General features: G+C 35.8%; 1 protein-coding gene across 5 annotated transcripts in view; it reads left to right on the top strand.

The window, feature by feature from the left end:
- The window catches only part of LOC135745428 (RAC-alpha serine/threonine-protein kinase), a 39,904-nt gene extending 21,378 nt beyond the window's left edge, over positions 1-18,526 (top strand). For 4 of the 5 annotated variants that reach the window (XM_065263723.2, XM_065263727.2, XM_065263726.2 and 1 more), the window contains exons 3-15: positions 7,007-7,135; positions 7,260-7,371; positions 8,086-8,206; positions 10,276-10,407; positions 10,547-10,612; positions 11,020-11,088; positions 11,262-11,387; positions 12,648-12,776; positions 13,339-13,553; positions 16,348-16,435; positions 16,529-16,631; positions 17,372-17,410; positions 17,739-18,526. In XM_065263723.2, coding sequence (XP_065119795.1) covers positions 7,007-7,135; positions 7,260-7,371; positions 8,086-8,206; positions 10,276-10,407; positions 10,547-10,612; positions 11,020-11,088; positions 11,262-11,387; positions 12,648-12,776; positions 13,339-13,553; positions 16,348-16,435; positions 16,529-16,631; positions 17,372-17,410; positions 17,739-17,818 — 1,409 coding nt within the window. In that variant the 3' untranslated portion in view covers positions 17,819-18,526. The remainder of the gene's footprint in view (positions 1-7,006; positions 7,136-7,259; positions 7,372-8,085; positions 8,207-10,275; positions 10,408-10,546; positions 10,613-11,019; positions 11,089-11,261; positions 11,388-12,647; positions 12,777-13,338; positions 13,554-16,347; positions 16,436-16,528; positions 16,632-17,371; positions 17,411-17,738) is intronic. The other variant, XM_065263728.2, reaches the window with a different exon arrangement.
- The last annotated feature ends 2,310 nt before the right edge of the window (positions 18,527-20,836 follow it).

Genomic DNA, 20,836 nt, shown 5'->3' with positions numbered 1-20,836 from the left:
ACGCACAGCAACTTGTGGAGAAAATAAAACCAAAATGTGTGAGAGTATATATGTTTATAAGCTTTATAGTTTTTGGAATATACAAATTTGCAGAAAATTGCCACTCACTAACTAAATGCTCACCATAGTTTTAAAAATATAAGAAGTTAAAGTTAGTTTTAAAGTGAAAATGCATTAATGATAACAAAAGATAAGTCTTTATAGACAGAATCTTGTTTTTTAATCAGTTATTTATTTTGTAGGCTATTGAAGATATAGTATGCATTGTATTTAGTATTTATGCATACTACGCATGTAAAACGAACACGTATGAATATGCACAAGACAGACAGGGAACATACCTGTATATAAGATCTTTAGATAAGGACATTATAAATATGAATGGTGCGATCAGGGGATGATTATTTGAGATGGTCTTGTCGCGCTTTACTTGCACATTTACCGTTGCGTTGTCTTTCTAAACCAACAGATGTGTACTGTGCTAACATCGCGTCAAACTACATCGCTCCGGCTGCGCACGCGTCACTGATATAAACGCGAGTAAACTTAAACTTTATAACAACGAACAGCATTAATATGTTCGGGAACTCCTTTCTTTATTTGGCGGCACAGTATCTTGCGCACAGTTGGAGAGACTTCTACATGCCAGAGACTCAGACAGCTGCACGAGCACAGAGAGAGCGGGCGCGCGCGCGAAAGAAAGAGAGACCTGCAGTGCTTATTATGAAATTTCAGAAATTACTTTTTCATTTGTTGGTGGATTATTTCCTGTTTCTCTGTCACACTCAGTCTAACATGCAGGAATGCCAAGTTGACAACGCGCACTTAATTACATTACGCGGAATAGAAAAATCTGTTACGTCTGATATTTTATTTCACGGTAAGTTACCACAGACCAATCAGCAGCCATGTAACGTGCAGTTAGAGTGGTTGACAGATAACCTGACAAGTTACAAAACAATATAAACGTGAACTTGGGAGGCCCCTGAACTTGGGAGGCCCCTGGGGTTCAGCCCAGGCAAGCCCGTGCATTAAGGCGGCCTTGAAGATAGCATTGTTACCGGAAGCTAGTTATTTTGTTTGTAAAGTTTTAAATATGGATATTTCTCTTACAAAATCTGATCGTTATCCTCAGAAGGTCTGTATTAATCCAATGGAGCTGTTAGGCTTATACACTGTCAAAAATAAAGGTACAAAATGTACCTTTTCTGTCACTGGGGCTGTACTCTAAGTTCCTGTTTGGTACCTTTACAGGAATAAAAAACAGAATAAAATTTTGGGTAGATTACCGTACCTTAAGGACCTACATTGTTAGAAAAAAGTCAAAATATGGACCCTAGCTGTCAGTGGGGCAGCACCCTTTAAAAAGGAAATTGTATGGACCATTAGGTACAGATATGTAAACATTTAGTACCAATATGTACCTTTGAGATACTAATATGTATTTTTCAGGTACTAATAAGCTCTCTTTGGTCCCAGCATGTACCTTTGAGGTACTAAAATGAAATACTTAGGTGCTATGCTGTACTTTTTGAAACGGTACAGCCCCAATGACAGAAAAGGTACAGTTTTGTACCTTTATTTCTGAGAGTGTAGCGACATATTGATAAAATTCAGTCTACGTCACATTTTTGCGTCAACGCTTTAACAGAGCTCGCCACACGCACATTAAACATAAAATTTCAGGCCCAATAAAAAATGAATGATCACATTCGTCTAATCTTTCGTAACGATCGGCTAGCTGCCCCGTAAGCAGGCTGTCAAAAAATGCGTCTCTGTAGGCAGCCTGGGCTCTGAGATCTGCACACAAAAACAATTGGTTTCACCAACCACTCAAACCAAAATAAAGTTTTTCAAAATAAAATAAAATTATACAGGATTAGAACATAAGGGTGAGTAAATGATGACAGAATTTTCATTTTTGGGTGAATCCCTTTAACAGAAATACATTAGAAATGTTTAAAATTCACCCTTATTATCTAATAATGCATTCATTCATGCTTTCTTGATACATGGTTACACATCGTTTTCTTTCATGGACTGTGGACCCCCTAAAGTAGCTTTGGCCACCCCCTGGCCTGAAATCGCTGATACAACCTTTAAAGTATATAATTTAGAATGTATTTGAGATACATTATGGTTTTTATTAATCAAGCAACAGAAACTAATCGTTAGATTAATCGCCCAATTAGTTGTTAGATTAGTCGACTAATCGCCTGATTAATCGTTTAATAAATAGTCGTTTACCCCAGCCCTAGTTTAGATTACTTTTCTGATGGATGAATGCACATTCTTAAGACTTGAAGGAAGTGGACCTTATTCTAACTGTTATAAAGCTTAAAAGAGCTTGGACATTTTCTAAAATAACTGAAAATGTGTTTGTCTGAAAAATTATGACTTGAAGGCGAGTAAATCATGGGGTTATTTTGAATTTTTTCCAATCTATCCCTTTAATGTCACTTAGCTTTGAACAGTTGTGTACTTTATCCAAATGAATCTATGTTTTTCACATAAAACTGTGTGTTTTTAGAAAAGCTGTTGCCTAATAAAGGTCAAAATCTACTGAAATCAGTTCCGGAGTTAAATATTTCCACTTGAATAAAAGATTCATTCCTGACATTGACAGAAGCTCGCTGGCCGATGGTGTGATATAGTTGGACTTGTGCCGTGTGTTTAAATGTGTATATCAATACAGATATGAGTCAGCAATAGCAATAGCTCATTTTTGAACTGCCTGTGTGGCCACGTTTTCTACCGTGTCACTTCCTGTTTTCAAGAATCCGACTCTTGGTTACCAGAAGTCCTACTAATGTGGCTACATTAGAATAAAAAAATACAACCATGAAAACCCCAAACAGCATCATGACCTTGTACGGTTGCTTTTGTTTTTGTGTGGTTGACTTTTACATTGACAGTCTCTCTTGGTTGACTAAATTGTACTCTTGCATTTGTCAGAGATTTGCTTTTGTTTGATGTTAGTGTTTTTTTGCTAGTTCAGTTTATGTGAAGCTTATCTTGAGTCACTTATTCAGAACATAACAGCAGTTTCCTGTTTGTTTGGATGGCCGTAGATGAGGCGATTAAATAAAGACTGATGTAAGATAAAAGGTCTCCCCCTTTTCTTTGTCAGTGTACATGGATGCCCCGCCGTATACCTCAAAGTCACGTGGGTACCCCAATGAGAAGAAATGGACTAGTCATAGGTGTGAAGTTGCAGCCTGTGTGGTTTAAATAAGAAAAACCTGTAACAGCTCGAAGTTGATGTTTGACAGAATTTCAGTGTTGGTCATTGATGCCAGCTATCCTGTTGTTTTATCAATGATACTTTGTTGACTTTGTTTATCTTTGTTAATGTTAGGTAATGCCAATACAATTGTGCGCGTTAGTTTAGTGTGCATTAACTAATGTTAACAGATGTTGTATTTTATTACTGTTGCATTGTTTTACTTTATGTTAAATTGACTTAATGTATGTCTTTAATTTTTTTTATATAAAAGTTATTTTTGGAGTGACAATTACGCTAGGCAGTGTTAGATCCTGCAGAAATAACACTGACAATGGTAACATACATGATACACACAATAATGAGCTATTTTTGAACAAATATGGCAAAGTTTGCAGAAAGGTGACAAGTTTGCCTCCTTGCAACCAACCCCCTGAAAAAACTTAACCAGAAATGTAAGGTTTAAATCACTCAATATGCTTTCGCAAGTTGGACAATTAATTCTATGATATTGTTTCTTTAAGGCAAACAGAGAAAACATTTAAAAACAAAGAAATCTTTAGTCTTTCAGAAAACTGGAACATGCAGTGTGGCCATGCATGGGTGCATTGAACAAAGGAGATGTCCTCTACCCTTTAACCATCAACTGATCAGTATTCAAATAATGCTCAGAAATTATTGAACTTTACGACATGTGACCATAGGCTGTCTGTCATCTTTAAATAAATTAAATCACGTTTTAAAGAAGAAAAATATCCACTGACTTTAAAGCTACTACGTATTAACGACTTTTGGCTTTTCATAGAATTGTAATGGAGTAAAATGTAAGAAAGATATTTCTTTTTTGAATGTAGTAAAGTTAAACTAATAAGTTTCATGAAAAAATGATACTCAAGTAAAGTACAGATACTCAGAAAGTGTACTTAACTACAGTACTCAAGTAAATGTACCTCCTGTCCACCTTTAATTAGCGGATACGTTAGTTTAACATGTTAATCGGTTAACATGCTAAAGCTAATGCTTTTCTCACCGTGATACAGTTAACAGGTTAAATTCTTGAGTGTAACAATACCAAAATGGCTTCTAGTGTGAAAAGTCTAATGTTTTTTTTTTGTTCTTGTTTTTGCACTGTACTACTTTTAGTGCAAAACCTTTTTCCTCCGCAAATAGCCAAATGTATGCTGTCTGCATGGTGCACTGTGATAAGGAGCTTACATGCGATGTTAATGTTGCAGGTTCTGATGCCATGTCTTGTGATTTCATAAAAGTGGATTTAATGTTGTGCTGTTTTTATGCATTTCTTTTCCAGCAATGCAATAATCTTTCTACATTCTTGCACAGTTGGAGCTTGGCACAGAGTGGCTTGCTTGCAACTACATTCTAATGGTCCATTCACACCAGCCATGGGAGAGGCGGCAAAAACATGCTATTAGCGCGTATTTGGACGCTTGGACAGTTGAGGTTACTCGCTTCATTTGGGCTTGAAAGGCCCGTCATGGGAGGGGCTTCTGCGACTCCGCTGAGACTCTGCTCGCTACCTGTAATCACGTCATTACTACAGCAAGGTCCTGATTGGTTAAGGCGGCGCAAAAACTCGCTGAATTTTTCAACTTGCGTGTTTCTCGCGGCAACGCTCAATTTGCGCTGCTGGATGCCTAATCGCGTCTTTGCGTTGACTTAACATGTAAATCACTTGCGCTTGTCGCCTCTACCGTGTCTGGTGTGAACCCTGCATAAGGCTGGATTTACACTGCCAATTTTGATGCCCACTTTCGATTTGTTGACTATATACAAGATTATAGAGCTTTATTTCTGTAACAAGACAAAAACTTCAACATTACTCCACTAAGTGGAGCCAAAGATGCGCTGCTAAAAAGAGTCAAATGATCGCGATTGGTGTCCATCTGAGTTTACGTCATTTGCCAGCGTCGCATTTTCAGTGACACACAACACACTTGTCTAGACGTCATGACATGAAAGTATGTCTGTCCATTTTGTCCGCTTACCTTCCAGACGCGAATGCATGTATCGGATTTATATCTGATTTATTTCCACATAGGAATGAGGCCTGAAACTGATTGGAGAATATCAGAATCTATGCTCTTTTTCCTGCTTACATGTCTGTACATCATATCCGATCTGTGCCACTTGAGGTTTTTTTTTCATTGAGTCACAGGCAGTGTAAATGTGGCCTAATTCTTCCACATCTCACTTGATGATCTTGATGATTTGTTAATCTTGTTTTTTATAGTCTGGTTTAGAGTTGGGGTACTCGAACTTGGACTCGGACTCGAGTCCAATTTTGAATGAACTCGGACTTGTCACGCACTCGGGTGAATTTGTACTCGGACTTGACACGGACTTGGACATTTTGGACTCTGAAAATATCCCGAGTACAGTCGAGTCCACGTCATGTGCAACATTAAAAACAGCATGAACTTGAGATGAGAAATTAATTAATGTCTCGTCTCGTACACACTGCAAACTTTCGAGAGTGCACCCGCATTTAAATGCGGGAGTGAATCCCCTAAATGTTCGTTTCATGTATGTATGGAACAAGACTCACTCCCGAAAATGTGATGATTGACACAGAGATAACCATAGCAACGTTCTGCCGTCTCGCGTGCTTATCACTCACAGCTTTGACCAAAATAATCTAACAGCATTGTGCAATAAACCTTCGAGCGGGCGTTGTGTATTGTACGCTTCTTTTGTGAGGCTACTTCACAGCGCGCGCGGTCTTGCAGTGTTGCCAGGTCCTCGACCTCGGCTTTTTTGTACGTAGATAGGGTAAATTACTGAAGTGTGTGTGTACAGGATTAAGCATTAAAAGGTGAAGTGACAACCGAATAAATATGTAATGTGTACGGGAGCGTCTCCCCTCCTGTTATTTTACTGCAACACACTGGCAGGCAGCAGCCAGTCGCATCATACTTGCAAGACAAACACATCACACACATCAATGCGTGGCTAGCACGATGTCCTCAAAGTCAGCAATAATTTGTTTTGCTTCAGAAAATCATAGAGAATTTATTTGCAAGACATCTGGTAAAAAGAAAATACCTCTATATCCCTTTCTTTTCTTTGAAATCAGTTTTGATAGGAAAATGGTTGACATAGAATAAAAATTTCAATGGCAATGACAAGATGCTATAGAGGTATTTTTATTACATTTTTATATTGCCATTGGTTAAATGGGTTGAAAGGTTAAAGTATTAATAGAAAGTAACGATTTACAATACAAATTTTGCATCTTTTTTCAATTTAATTACTTTCTGGACTCGGGCGGACTCGACTTGGACTCGGCCTTTAAGAACTCGGACTTGAGTCCAACTCGGACCCTTTTGGACTCGGACTCGGACTTGATGTTTAAGGACTTGGTCTTGACTCGTACTCGACAAAGGTGGACTCGGACCCAACTCTAGTCTGGTTATTCTAAACATTTCTTTAGATTTTATAAATGTTTGCTATCTATTAGGGATGCACCAATATTTCAGCTGTTAAAAAGTTTCAACTGAAAATGGCAATATTAATACAATTATACAAAAACATTTGTGAAATGCAGTGAATACAGAATTTTTGTTTTCATTTCGGCCCAGAATTTTCATTTCAGTGCATCACTACCCAGTACTGTATTTCAGCTGGCATTTTAATGAAACATTAGAATATTGCTTGTTTTTGTATTTTATTATTTGTAAAGCAGTATAAATGTAGTTACAGATGTTAATGGTTTTTGATAGTTGAATATGTTTCACTAAGCCAAGTGTTTTTCTGGATTTCTAGGAGAATACATTAAAACATGGAGGCCGAGATATTTTTTGCTCAAGAGTGATGGAACATTTATTGGGTACAAGGAGCGGCCGCAAGATGTTGACCAGCTGGAAACTCCGCTCAATAACTTTTCAGTGGCCCGTAAGTAAGAATTTAAAGGTGGTGAAAACTCTCTGTTGTGTCCTTTCCCTCTTTTGCACCCTTTCCTAATCCCTTGAAACACATAACCCCAAAATACAAACACTTATCCATTTTATTTTCTCAGAATGTCAGCTGATGAAGACAGAGAGGCCAAAGCCAAACACTTTCATCATTCGGTGCCTACAGTGGACTACTGTTATTGAACGCACCTTTCATGTAGAGACCCCAGAGGAGAGGTTGGTCTAGTGAAAAGTTTCTACTGTTTGTGTTCAAGGGCCTCAAATGCCCGGCCTAGAGTTTCATACAATTAATTTTTTGTAGTTCTCTTATGGATTGTAATACAGTTGCTTATACAGCGATGACGTATTTTTCTAGGCCAACCCAGAACCCTCACCAAAAAGGCCATTTGTTTTTCCCATAGACTTTTGGATTATTGCAAAAATTATGCTCTATGTTTAACAAAAGTTTGCTCATACTGTATGCGCTTCTCCTCAGTCATGCGCACTCCAGTCAGAAACTGAAAGCCAGTGAATGAACATACGGCGGCGCTTCATGACAAATGTGTCGGTAGCCTACATCTTGTTCAATATACTGTATCACAATATCTGAGCTTTGCAATATTTCCTGCCACACTGCTCTGTTAATCAATATTTATAATACAAAAATTACATTACCTTTGCATTACATTAAATTACATTACAATGTTGCTGTTTAATTACATCAAAAAATTCCTCATGGTGGACAAAATAAATCGCAGATTAAGGTTTTAATACAGATTAAAGTTTTAATCTTAGATTTGTTAATCTGTGTTTAAATTTAAATGGTGCAACACAACTCGAATTAAAATTAAACTGAGATCAACAAACCCTAGATTAGCTCTAAACTCTGCTTAATTTAATCCTTGTTGGTGCAACCCACCCTTAGTATATTTGTCTTCATGTTTTCTGTAGAGAGGAATGGACAAAGGCCATCCAGGCTGTGGCAGATAGTCTACAGAAGCAGGAAGAAGAGAGAATGGACTCTTCAACTGATCCAATGGACATGTACCTGTCCAAACCTCGACTAAAAGTGGTAAGACAACAGTCAACACTTATGTGAGGCCCAAATCATTACAATGAAAAGATTCCTCTTAGTATTTTTCATTGTTGATAGTGAGCCTTTCCAACATGTTTACTCTATTTCTTTTTTCCACACACTATTTACATTTCTTTTAATTTCCTTAAAGGGATAGTTCGTCCAAAAACGATATTAAACTTTTCTTAGTGACGTATGACAAATTCGGAGGGCGGGGGACAGAGCAGCAACAGAGAAACCGCTGTATGCTGCGTAAGCGCTCATCCTGAATGCGGATGACTCTAAGATGGCGGCGAAACCAGAAGGTAGTTAATTACGTTAATAACATTTTAGGGCTGCATAACGATTAATCGCGATTAATCGTTTGCAGAATAAAAGTTTTTGTTTACATCATATGTGTGTGTGTACTGTGTATAATAATTATGCATAAATAAATACACATACATGTAGATATTTAAGGGCGTATTTACATGTGTATATACATTTTTATATTTATAAATAATTTATATTATATATAAATATTTAATCTATAAATATTTTTTTCTTAAAATTATACATGCATGTGTGTATATTTATTTATACATAATTATTATACACAGTACACACACATATATGATGTAAACAAAAACTTTTATTCTGCAAACGATTAATCACGATTAATCGTTATGCAGCCCTATAAATATGGATATTTCTACAACAACACCGCACGGATTACCCTCAGAAGATCTTTGTTTATCATCCTGGAGCCGTTTGGATTTAATTTGTGATGGATGGACGCACTTTTTTTGGACTTGAAGGTCGTGGACTATTGCTGGACCCCGTAACATTACATTTAATCAACAGAAAGATCTAAAATATTTTCTAAAATATCCGAAAATGTGTTTGTCTGAAAAACGATGGACATATGCAACTTGGACAGCTTGGGGGTGAGTAAATCATGGGTTTAATATCGTTTTTGGCCGAACTATCCCTTTAAGGATAAGTTCAGTAAATACATTTTGTAAAATATATTTTTTATTTAAGATTAAAATGAAACGTACCCCAGCATTGTTGCCGAGGTTTGATTCCAACCTGCACTATGTTAGGATCTAAACTCTCCCTCTCTCACACTTTCCCGCTCGTTGGCACGCTCTACTTTTTTTTTATACAGTAAAGGCCCCCCCCCCAAAAAAATTCAAAATTAACTAAATGATGTGACCCTAGATCACAAAACCAGTCATAAGTAGCAGGGGTACATTTGTTGCAATAGCCATTGAATAAATCAAAATTATAGTTTTTTTAATGCAAAAAATCATTAGGATATAAGATATTTTGTGAAAATTTCTACAGTAAATATATCAAAACTTTATTTTTGTAAATGAATGCACTGCTAAGAACTTAATTTTGACAATTTTAAAGGCAATTCTTTCAATATTTAGATTTTTTTGCACCCTCAGATTCCCAAAAAAATTTACCTTTATTACTTTATAGTTTTGTGGTCCAGGGTCACATATAGCTGAGATCACTTCAATGGTCTATTTTAGTTGTTTTAGATTCACCATTTATAGGTATAAGTATAGAGGTTAAGTAAAATTATCATTTTTGTTTCATTCTGTCAACGACCAACAACGTTTCTGCCAAACTCTTACTATAAATAATGCTTTTATTTCCATTTATTTATTGAAAATTTAAATGGTGAAAACAACAAAAACACGAATGTTTTTACACGTATTTTAGGGGAAAAAACACAGATTTTTTGTCACATATTTTATGGGTGGGTCTTGTCATGCTCTCAGTCTTTAACATTGCTGTTGGGTGACTTTATGTCACTCCCAAGGTTTACTTTTGTTGAAATTGAACAGACACTGGACTGAAACAGTCACAATACATCTAGAAATGATGATTAAAGTCAAAACTGGAGTCGTCTTTTAATTTTTTCCATGGCTGTATATATAAATTATGTGTAAAATAATTTCTCATCTGTATCTTACAACTTGCATATGTATATTTAATATTAGTTAGAAGATTAGTGTAACTGCAGTATGTATTGGTGCATTTCTCAATGACTTGTTTTTATGTTTTGGCAGACAATGCATGACTTTGAATACCTCAAACTCTTGGGCAAGGGCACTTTTGGAAAGGTCATATTGGTGAAGGAGAAAGCCACAGGAAAATACTACGCCATGAAAATCCTCAAGAAGGAGGTGATAGTAGCAAAAGTATGTCCTTTATTCTTTCTACTTGTTATTTAATCTAAAGTTGTTAAGTTTAAGCATCAGTTTAATATTCATTGAAAATAATTACAGCATGCATAATAGATAATTCTTTATTGTTGTGGGGGTTTTTTTATTTACTTAGGATGAAGTAGCACACACACTTACCGAAAACCGGGTCCTTCAGAATTCCAAACACCCTTTCTTAACAGTAAGCTTTTATCAAAGTTGCAACATTTTAGATTTAGGGATATATAAAGCATAGCAAATGTCATATTACAAGAATGTTAAGCTGTATTTGTGGCATAATGTTTAATGCTTTATTATGTTGCTTCAAGTCATCCCTCAGTTATTTTTGAGACCTTTTTGGATGATAGCATCTGCTAAATGCGTAATGTAATTGTTTAAATCATAATAAAGTGGGAATACTTTTTTAAAATGTTTATATAAATGTTAGAATATAATATTTTTGTAATCACTAATGATTTTGGGATGAGAACCCTGTTCATGTGTGTGTAAGGATCTAAGAAATGAAACTGATATTAAGAAATGATTTGTAATATACTTGCAAATATCAAAAAGGTATCTCATGTCATCACTCTCTCTCTCTCTCTACAGGGTCTGAAGTACTCTTTCCAAACTCATGACCGGTTATGTTTTGTTATGGAGTATGCAAATGGAGGAGAGGTGAGCTCTTATAAAGGTGAAGCTTAGTAATGTTTGTTTATTTAAACTACAGTTAATTCCCACTCTATCATATATATTCAATCAGTGTTGGAATATAGTAAGTAAATATAAGCCATTTCATATCAGAACATTCAAGATTCATATGAGTTTTGATTTTCATTTTGATTTTACAGCTTTTCTTCCATTTATCACGAGATCGAGTATTTTCTGAAGAGCGAGCGCGGTTTTATGGTGCAGAGATCGTCTCAGCCCTAGACTACCTCCATTCTGAGAAAAATGTAGTTTACAGAGACTTAAAGGTGAGAATACTTGGTTATGTTGTAAAAAGTGTAATGTCGTGGTCACACTAGACTTTTGCAGATATATCAGAATAGCAACCAGATATAAGATGCTAACACACATGAGGTGCGATTTTTCAGCTGTGCGGCCTTGCGATGGTTCATGGAGATACTGTATTGTGTGGCAATCGCGGGAGCTCCTGAGGACAAGGCTCACATAATTTTAAAGTAGAAGTTTTAATGCGCATTACTGTTATCTTTTAGATATCTTTGCAACTAAAAAGCTTATTTTTTTTCGGATGAGCTTTTAAAAATCACAACTGTGAAGAAATATAACCGCCGTACATCTTCAACTAAAAAACATGTTAAAATATACATTAAAAACATAAAATAAAATTTTTTTTTTACATTTACATCTGCTATAGTTAATTACTTTTACTTTGATTGTAATATAAATATAGTTAACCTAGTCTTCTAACCATGCGCTCTAAAAACAAATGGTGCTAAATAGCACTAAAAGTGGTTCTTGGCTCGTTATCATAGAGGAACCATTTTATACAGCACCTATGAAGCACCTATAAAGAACCATACAAGGGTCATAAAGCACCACATATGGTTCTACATAGCACAATATGGTTCTACACTGGTGCTATACAGGTACTTCATCGGTGCTATATGGCACTTAAAATGGTTCCTCTATGATTACGAGCCAAGAACCACCTTTAGTGCTATTTAGCACCGTTTGTTTTTAGAGTGTGGTTTTTTTTTTAAACTCTTGGCCATGCCTGTCTGTTTGTTTTTTTGTATTTTCTACACAAATAAGCATTTCCTCTGAATCATCTTTTCTTAAAATGGCAAAAAATTATGTCAGAATTCGGAGTCTTGTTGTGTACCACTGCACCCGTATGATTTTCAGATAAAGTCATTTGTGTTGTCAACCAACAGACTTTCAGAATTCGCGTTGTTTTTAATTTGTTAAACGTCTTGGATTCTGGCGTGCTTACATCGCTATTGTCTTTTGTTGTTACTGTTCAAAATAGCTTTGTCCAATATTATTATTTACAGATTTCCTTACACATCTTCTCATGGTACAAATTTGCAGGTCACAGTTAACCAAACTTAAAATTTGGAACGTGACGAAATGTGAAAATGTTCCAGTTTGCAGCATTCACGTTCGTATGGATGGAAGACAATAGAGTAAAAAATCTAGTGTGACCGCGACATAATGCTATTCATTGCATCACTGATGGTCAGATGAGGAATATCATTTTTCTCTGTTAGCTGGAGAACCTAATGCTGGATAAGGATGGCCACATAAAGATCACTGATTTTGGTCTGTGTAAGGAGGGAATTACAGATGGAGCTACAATGAAGACGTTCTGTGGTACGCCAGAGTATCTTGCTCCAGAGGTAATACATTGTGATGAAAGATTAATGATTCTTTTGGAGAATATAGAATAAATATTTCTACATTTATGTAGTATTTTTAACTAATTTATATCTGATTATAAAACTATCTGCCCCATACATGGAGATCCACCCTTATTAAAATTAACCATGGATTTAACATAGTAACTGTAGTAAAACCATGGTTACCACAAAATAATCATGGTTTTGTAAAACCATGGTTTTCAAAAACTGCAGTTAAACCATGGTCAGTGCAGCAGTAACCATTTCACCAAAAAACATGGTTAATACACTTTTACCACAAAAAAACATGGTTAATTTTTTTTAAAGGCATAACGCGTGGAGACAGCAGAAAGTTAACTGTAAATATTTTGATTCATGTCAATTTCTCAGTTGACTTCTCCAGAGGTTTGTGATTTGAATTCTGTCATTCTTGCCCATGGACTTGTCGCTCTGGTCACTATGACTGTTTGCCTGCCTTCTGAGTCGCTGGAAAATGACATCATAACATGGCTGATTTTCTAATAAATTGCTATTTCATTCATTAAAAGTTTTTCTTTGTCAGGTTCTTGAGGACAATGATTACGGTCGGGCCGTGGATTGGTGGGGACTGGGTGTGGTCATGTATGAGATGATGTGCGGCAGGCTGCCTTTCTATAACCAGGATCATGAGAAGCTCTTCGAGTTGATCCTCATGGAGGAGATCCGCTTTCCCCGCACACTTGGGCCCGAGGCAAAATCTTTGCTGTCAGGCCTGCTTCAGAAGGACCCAAAACAGCGGTGAGAGACCTCTCTGAATATTCTTCAGTCACTTCTAATGTTCTGTTACAGAGTTCGACCGATACTGGATTTTAATGGGTTGGTCAGTATAACTGTGCACTGTGAATGTTTATTAGGTGTTTTCAAAAAAGACACAAGAACCTAGATTTATTTGTGTGTTGTCAGCTTATGCACAGCTTATGCACATTGTGTTTGTCTACTGTTGTGACTTACATGAGGATCAGATCACATTTTATGGCAAATCACTGTAGAAAACTAGTTTATTCCCAGGGGTTCACACACTTTTTCTTGCCCCTGTATATATAGACGGTAGTTAACAGAATGAAACAAATATTATCACTTTACTTAAGCAGACACCTTTAAAGAGTAAATTTAGAAAAACTCTATATACAATATATATATATATATATATATATATATATATATATATATATATATATATATATATATATATATATATGATATTTGAGCGTGGCATGGTTGTTGGTGCCAGACGGGCCGGTCTGAGTATTTCACAATCTGCTCAGTTACTGGGATTTTCACGCACAACCATTTCTAGGGTTTACAAAGAATGGTGTGAAAAGGGAAAAACATACAGTATGCGGCAGTCCTGTGGGTGAAACTGCCTTGTTGAAGCTAGAGGTCAGAGGAGAATGGGACGACTGATTCAAGCTGATAGAAGAGCAACTTTGATTGAAATAACCACTCATTACAACCGAGGTATGCAGCAAAGCATTTGTGAAGTCACAACACGCACAACTTTGAGGCAGATGGGCTACAACAGCAGAAGACCCCACCGGGTACCACTCATCTCCACTACAGATAGGAAAAAGAGGCTACAATTTGCACAAGCTCACCAAAATTGGACAGTTGAAGACTGAAAAATCTAGGCTGGTCTGATGAGTCTCGATTTCAGATGGTAGAGTCAGAATTTGGCGTAAACAGAATGAGAACATGGATCCATCATGCCTTGTGGAGGTTGGTGGTGGTGTAATGGTGTGGAGGATGTTTTCTTGGCACACTTGGGCATTGTATAAATGCCACGGCCTACCTGAGCATTGTTTCTGACCATGTCCATCCCTTTATGACCACCATGTACCCATCCTCTGATGGCTACTTCCAGCAGGATAATGCACCATGTCACAAAGCTCGAATCATTTCAAATTGATTTCTTGAACATGACAATGAGTTCACTCTACTAAAATGGCCCCACAGTCACCAGATCTCAACCCAATAGAGTATCTTTGGGATGTGGTGGAATGGGAACTTCGTGCCCTGGATGTGCATCCCACAAATCTCCATCAACTGCAAGATGCTATCCTATCAACATTTCTAAAGAATGCTTTCAGCAACTTGTTGAATCAATGCCACGTAGAATTAAGGCAGTTCTGAAAGGTCAAACACAGTATTAGTATGGTGTTCCTAATAATCCTTTAGGTGAGTGTGTGTGTGTGTGTGTGTGTGTGTGTGTGTGTGTGTGTGTGTGTGTGTGTGTATATATATATATATATATATATATGTGGTGCAATTTGATGGGGGGTGGGGGAGATTTCCCCCCTCTGGTCTTGATATCCCTGACTTTGATGATTTATTTTTTTATCCCCCCATGATTAATGGACATCAAACGGCCCAAATTTAATATAAGTAAAAGCGCAGCCACACTATAGTGCCGACAGCAGACTGTCAGCACTTCCGGTCCTGACAATAGGTGACAGCATCTCTAAGTTATGTCATGATCTTTTTTTAATCCATGCCTGGATTTTCCAATTGTTGGCAAGCATCAGTAGTCAAATAATAAATATCAGCATATCATCGTATTTTACAGGACATCACATAACAAATCCAAGAAATATAACCATTGAAATTGAGACAGCAGAAACTACAGTCGTTAGAATCGAGGGGAACTCCCAGAGGATGACACAGAAAACAAAAAAGAGGTCAAAAGTCCAGCATGAAACAGACTATTTTCTTAGGCAGAAGTCTTGTCTAAGTAGGCATATATAGCATATTTATTGTTATATAGAGATTACATTTTTTTCTATTAAATATTCATATTATAAACAAGTGTTTTTGATTGTCTGGAACAAAGGACTGCATTCTGGCATTGAGAGCTGTGCAGTAAAAGTAAACCTCACTCCCCAACCTCATGAAGTGACAGACGTTAAAGCTCAATATAAGCCTGCAGTTCATAGTTTATTATCAGAAAATATTTAAAAACATCGCCCTCTGATTTTTTCACAAAACACACCATGAATATATATATATATATATATATATATATATATATGATATTAACTGTAATAAATGCTAAAGTAAATAAAAGAATGTAATAGTTGCAGTGGCCAGTGACTTCTTTTTCGAGGGCGCACATCCATCATGTGTGTGGCTCATCATTTCAAAATATATGTTCGGCGTGTCGATTGATCCTATGTGCATCACATGTCTTGTCAAAATAAGTGCCTGCTGCAGACGCGTCTAAAGGGTTTATGATAAAAGAGATGCTCGTGTTTGCCAGATACTCGCATAATCTCATGTGTAATGTATTAAGGGAGTGTCTTGCGAGTATTTTGTGAACGTGAGCTATTTTTTTATCATAAACGATTTTGATGTGTGTGCAGCAGGCTTCGTGATGCACATGGTTCACATGACAATACACGAGCTTGTTTCTCGTGTTGGACACTCCGAACACATATTTTGAGTAGATAAGTCACCAGCTGCCACTGAATAGTTGAAGTGTAAGCATTTGACTAATGTTGTTGTTTATCTCGTGTTCTTGTTTCTTTTTTTTTTGCAGGTTAGGCGGAGGGCCAGAGGATGCAAAAGAAATAATGCTGCATAAGTTTTTTGAAGGCATCGAGTGGAAAGATGTTTATGAGAAGAAGGTGCATAATAACAGCATGAAGTCATTTAACACAGATGAAATGTACCTGAACTGAAGACCAGTTATATATAATTTTGTTTCTGTGTCTCCACAGCTTGTTCCACCCTTTAAGCCCCAGGTAACCTCAGAAACGGACACTCGTTATTTTGATGTGGAGTTCACAGGACAGACCATCACCATCACACCCCCAGGCCAAGGTGCTGCCCCCTGTCTTAAAGTGCATGTTAAAACCAACATACTGATAGCACCACCTAGTGGTGATGCTGTTTAAGTAACCAGATGCTGAGCTGATCTTTTGGGCTCAAGTGGTACCCAAACCAGAAAAGTCTCATTATGAAACTTAGTTACCTAACTACAGAAATTAAATTATATTTATTCAGTGCTTTGTAACAGTGTCAGGTAAAGAAAAATACCATACAATAGGATGCTAGTAGAGAATTTCTGACAAAAATAATTCAGTTTCAAGTGAACAGTGTGGGTGTTAGTTAACTAAAATCATTACAGTCGTATATTACTTTGATGAGATATGTTGGACAGAAGTCAGTATCTATCAGAGGTGGACTCTAGTGAAGTATTTTTTACTCTGCTCAGGTATTTATAAGTATTTATCAGTGCTTTTCTTTGGAAAACTTTTAATTCCCTATATTCCAAAGCATAATATTGTACTTTTACTCCACTGCATTTCATAAATATAATTCGTGTTTTATACATTTAATACTTAAGTACATTAAAATCAAGCATTTTCTTACTTGATTTTTATTTAATTAAGTATTAAATGAAATTTATTATGAAAGTTGTGGAGGTAAAAGTATAATATTATGCTTTAGAATGTAGTGAAGTATTTTTTTCCCAAAAAAAGGCAGAGTAAAAATGTGTATCTCACTGTCCACCACTGGTATCTATAAGGTCCATATCTTGTCATTTGTGTTTATTGTAGGTGGTGTAGGTTGTTGCTGCAACTCTTCCTATAATCGAGGTACAAAACTAAAAAATACTGTAGCTGAAGACATACTCATGTGATAACTCAAATGAAGTGTTACTTGAGATATGGCTTTCTGTAATTGACCAAGATGTGAAGGGAGAAAAATAGGATCGACTGATAAAAAATTCATTCTGTCTGAAGGAGTAAACTACAAAAAGTGTAAGATATTGTGATTGATATTGTCAATAAGTCTTTATTTCACAAAATTAAAAAATTAAGACTTTCCAAGTACCCCGAAAGATGGCCAAGATGGGTGTTGCATACCTTGACAATTGTTGTGATATAAAAATAATGACTTATTGTTTTTATCTTGTTCTTTCAGATGACAACATGGAGTCTTTTGACAGTGATAGGAGACCTCATTTCCCACAGTTCTCATACTCTGCCAGTGGCACAGCTTAAAAAGTCCAAAACAAAATGTATGCACATCCATACATTTTTTTTAACAGTTACCACCTTTCCCAGACTGGATTTATAGTTTTACGAGTCCAACATAATCTTGATTCAGTCACGATTTTAAAGTCTAATTTGCTCTAATCATGCATAAATTGGGTCATTTCACTGTAGAAACACATGGATATTTATCATTTTATTATACAAACTTTCCTTTTTTAAGTTGTCCTCTTTAATGTGGATTACATTTAGGCATTTAGCAGACGCTTTTATCCAAAGCGACTTACAAAGATTAGGAAACGATTTGTCAAATGGAGGCAATAATACAAGAAGTGCTTGCAAGTTACTAGGTTTTCCAATCCCGAAAAATACCCGTTACGAATGTCAGACATTTAAAACGTTTAAAACTTTATTTTCTAAAACAACAATTTGGTACATTTCTGAAACCAGTATATATTCCTGTGATCTGTGTAGATAACTCCTAAAATACACTACTGTGTAATGGCAACAGTAAGTAAAAATTATTAGTTTATGATGTAGTCCTTAAAGCAGTGTTCTTCACTCCCAACCCTGGAGAGCCGGTGTGTTCGATTAAGGTTGGAGCTAAACTCTGCAGGGCACCGGCCCTCCAGGGTTGGAAGTGAAGAACACTGCCTTAAAGGGATAGTTCACCCAAAAATGACAATTCTGTCATCATTTCCTTACTCTCGTGTTGTTACAAACCTGTATACATTTCTTTGTTCTGATGAACACAAAGGAAGATATTCCGAGGAATGTTTGTAACCAAACCGTTCGTGGACCCCATTTACTTACATAGCAGAGAAAAGAATACAGTGGAAGTAAATGGGGTCCACGAATGGTTTGGTTACAAACATTTCTCAAAATATCTTCCTTTGTGTTCATCAGAACAAATACATTTATGTGGGTTTGTAAAAACATGAGAGTGAGTACACGATGACAGAATTTTCATTTTTGGGTGTACTATCCCTTTAAGTATGACTTAAATGAGCCTATCATGGTTTGTGTTCTGCAAGGGCATACTATTATGTGAATACCAAAGAAATTAGGAATTACAGATTAAAAAATATCCAGCATCCTGCTTTGATTCACATTTACCTTAAATGATTTTCTCAGTATTCAGTGTATTTTCCAGGATAGTGCCTACTGAGATTTTTCATATAATTCATATAGATATCCAAAATGCCTTGAAACATTGTGCTATTGTGGGTGACACTATTTGCATGAACTTTACACCCCTGAACCCAATACCACACACTTCAGCATTGAAATTCAATCTAGTAGGATTAGTTGAGAGGACTTTATTGTTAAATAGCTTATTTCTTTTAAATGCCCATGCAATTTGTAAGAAAAATTTACTGTCAGTTTAGTGCAAGTAGAAAATGTTCATTGGCATTTCATTTAATTTCACCCTTCTGATAAAAAAAATTAAAGTAACTTGACTATTTTTTTAATGAATTTGTTGATACAGCAAACAATTTCCATGTTTCATCAACCCACTAAAAATTGCCAAAAAAATTGCATCATTAGCACTCTCCTTTCATTTAATGAAAACAGGAAGCGTTTTATGAGTTTGTACAAGAATTGTAAATATTAAAAGGAATTCATTACAAAAATGTCATGATCATTTATTGAAAAAAAAAAAATGGTACTGCAGTTAATTTAATCAAAACAATTTCTTTGTTTTGCTTGTTATATTAAGCAATATTGTAAAATGACATAAAACGTTTTCTTTTTTGTTTGAATTTACAAGTTTTTAACTTGTCAGTGGAATAAGCTGCATTTTATTTCTTTTATTGTTTTGTTCAACCGTTACAATTTGTACATTTGTTGCAGGCCTCTGCAGATGGTCATTTAAAAAGTTGCATCATAATTTGAAATGACAATTAAAAGTTGCAGCATTTTGCTTGTAAGATAAAGCATCTGGTTAAATTTGCACAGACCGGACATTTTAGTGAATGGCTTCAGTCCATGTTAAAATAATGAATGATGACCCAAAAATAATATTGAATGTAAGTTGCTGGTCTATGCGCATCTCTTTCATTTTTCAACTTTGCTTTTTTAATTTGTATATTTTTTCTACTTCATGTTAAAGTCAAATATTTTGTATTGATACACCCCATACTCAAATGACCAGAAGTGGTTTTTGAGACGAAACTTTCACAGTTAAGTTATTTTCATAATTTACTTTTTAGCAGACAACTGACTGAGGACAAAATACAATGTTTTGAAAAAAAATTTGAATTACGAAATAAAAATGTTTTTAATTCAAGACTATTGTGTCGTTTTTGGATGAATCTCTAACTTATACAAGAACAAATGCTTACAAAAATAATGCTTTAAAGTTTATATAATCAAATATCTCACTCCTTAATTCAGGTAATTTGGTTAATTTAAATAAGCAATGTGATTTAAATAAATTGGTATTGCTTTGGGATCAGTCAGTGTAATTATTTTAATATTAATTAAAAATGTTTTTACCAATAAAAAAAGTGCAATAATGTTTGTAAAAGTTAAATTTTTTTTAAATCAACCACTTTACTTTATATATTAAATAAATAAATAAAAGCATGAATATGGCACATATTCTCACACCAATTTGTACCATAAGACCACATTTGTACACTTTTAACGATTGACTTTCTCCTTTGTGACTGTGGGATTAGGATTGGGATTCAATATTTAAGGAATAATTGATGACAGGCCATTGAATTATAAGAAAATAATGCACACCCGAGGTGGTTATGTGGCACGAAGTGGAGCGTGCATTATTTTCGAATAATTCACAGAGTCAATTATTCTGCTTATTGTAAACCCTTAAAGTCACAATGAAATGGAAGTAGCAATTGTCTTATTTTCCCCATATAGATATATATCCGGGTAAAAAAATGAAGGGCGGACTTGATTCGTCCATTGAGAATTGATTAGATTGTTGGAAATTGGTTCATGTTGCTATTTGCTAATCGCTGCGATCTTTGCCCTGCCGTCCTCCCACCATTTTTCTTGACC

This window comes from Paramisgurnus dabryanus, chromosome 12, assembly GCF_030506205.2.
Source record: "Paramisgurnus dabryanus chromosome 12, PD_genome_1.1, whole genome shotgun sequence".
NCBI lineage: Eukaryota > Metazoa > Chordata > Actinopteri > Cypriniformes > Cobitidae > Paramisgurnus > Paramisgurnus dabryanus.
Note: the sequence above shows the minus strand (reverse complement) of the source record. Positions and strands in the feature narration are given on the sequence as shown.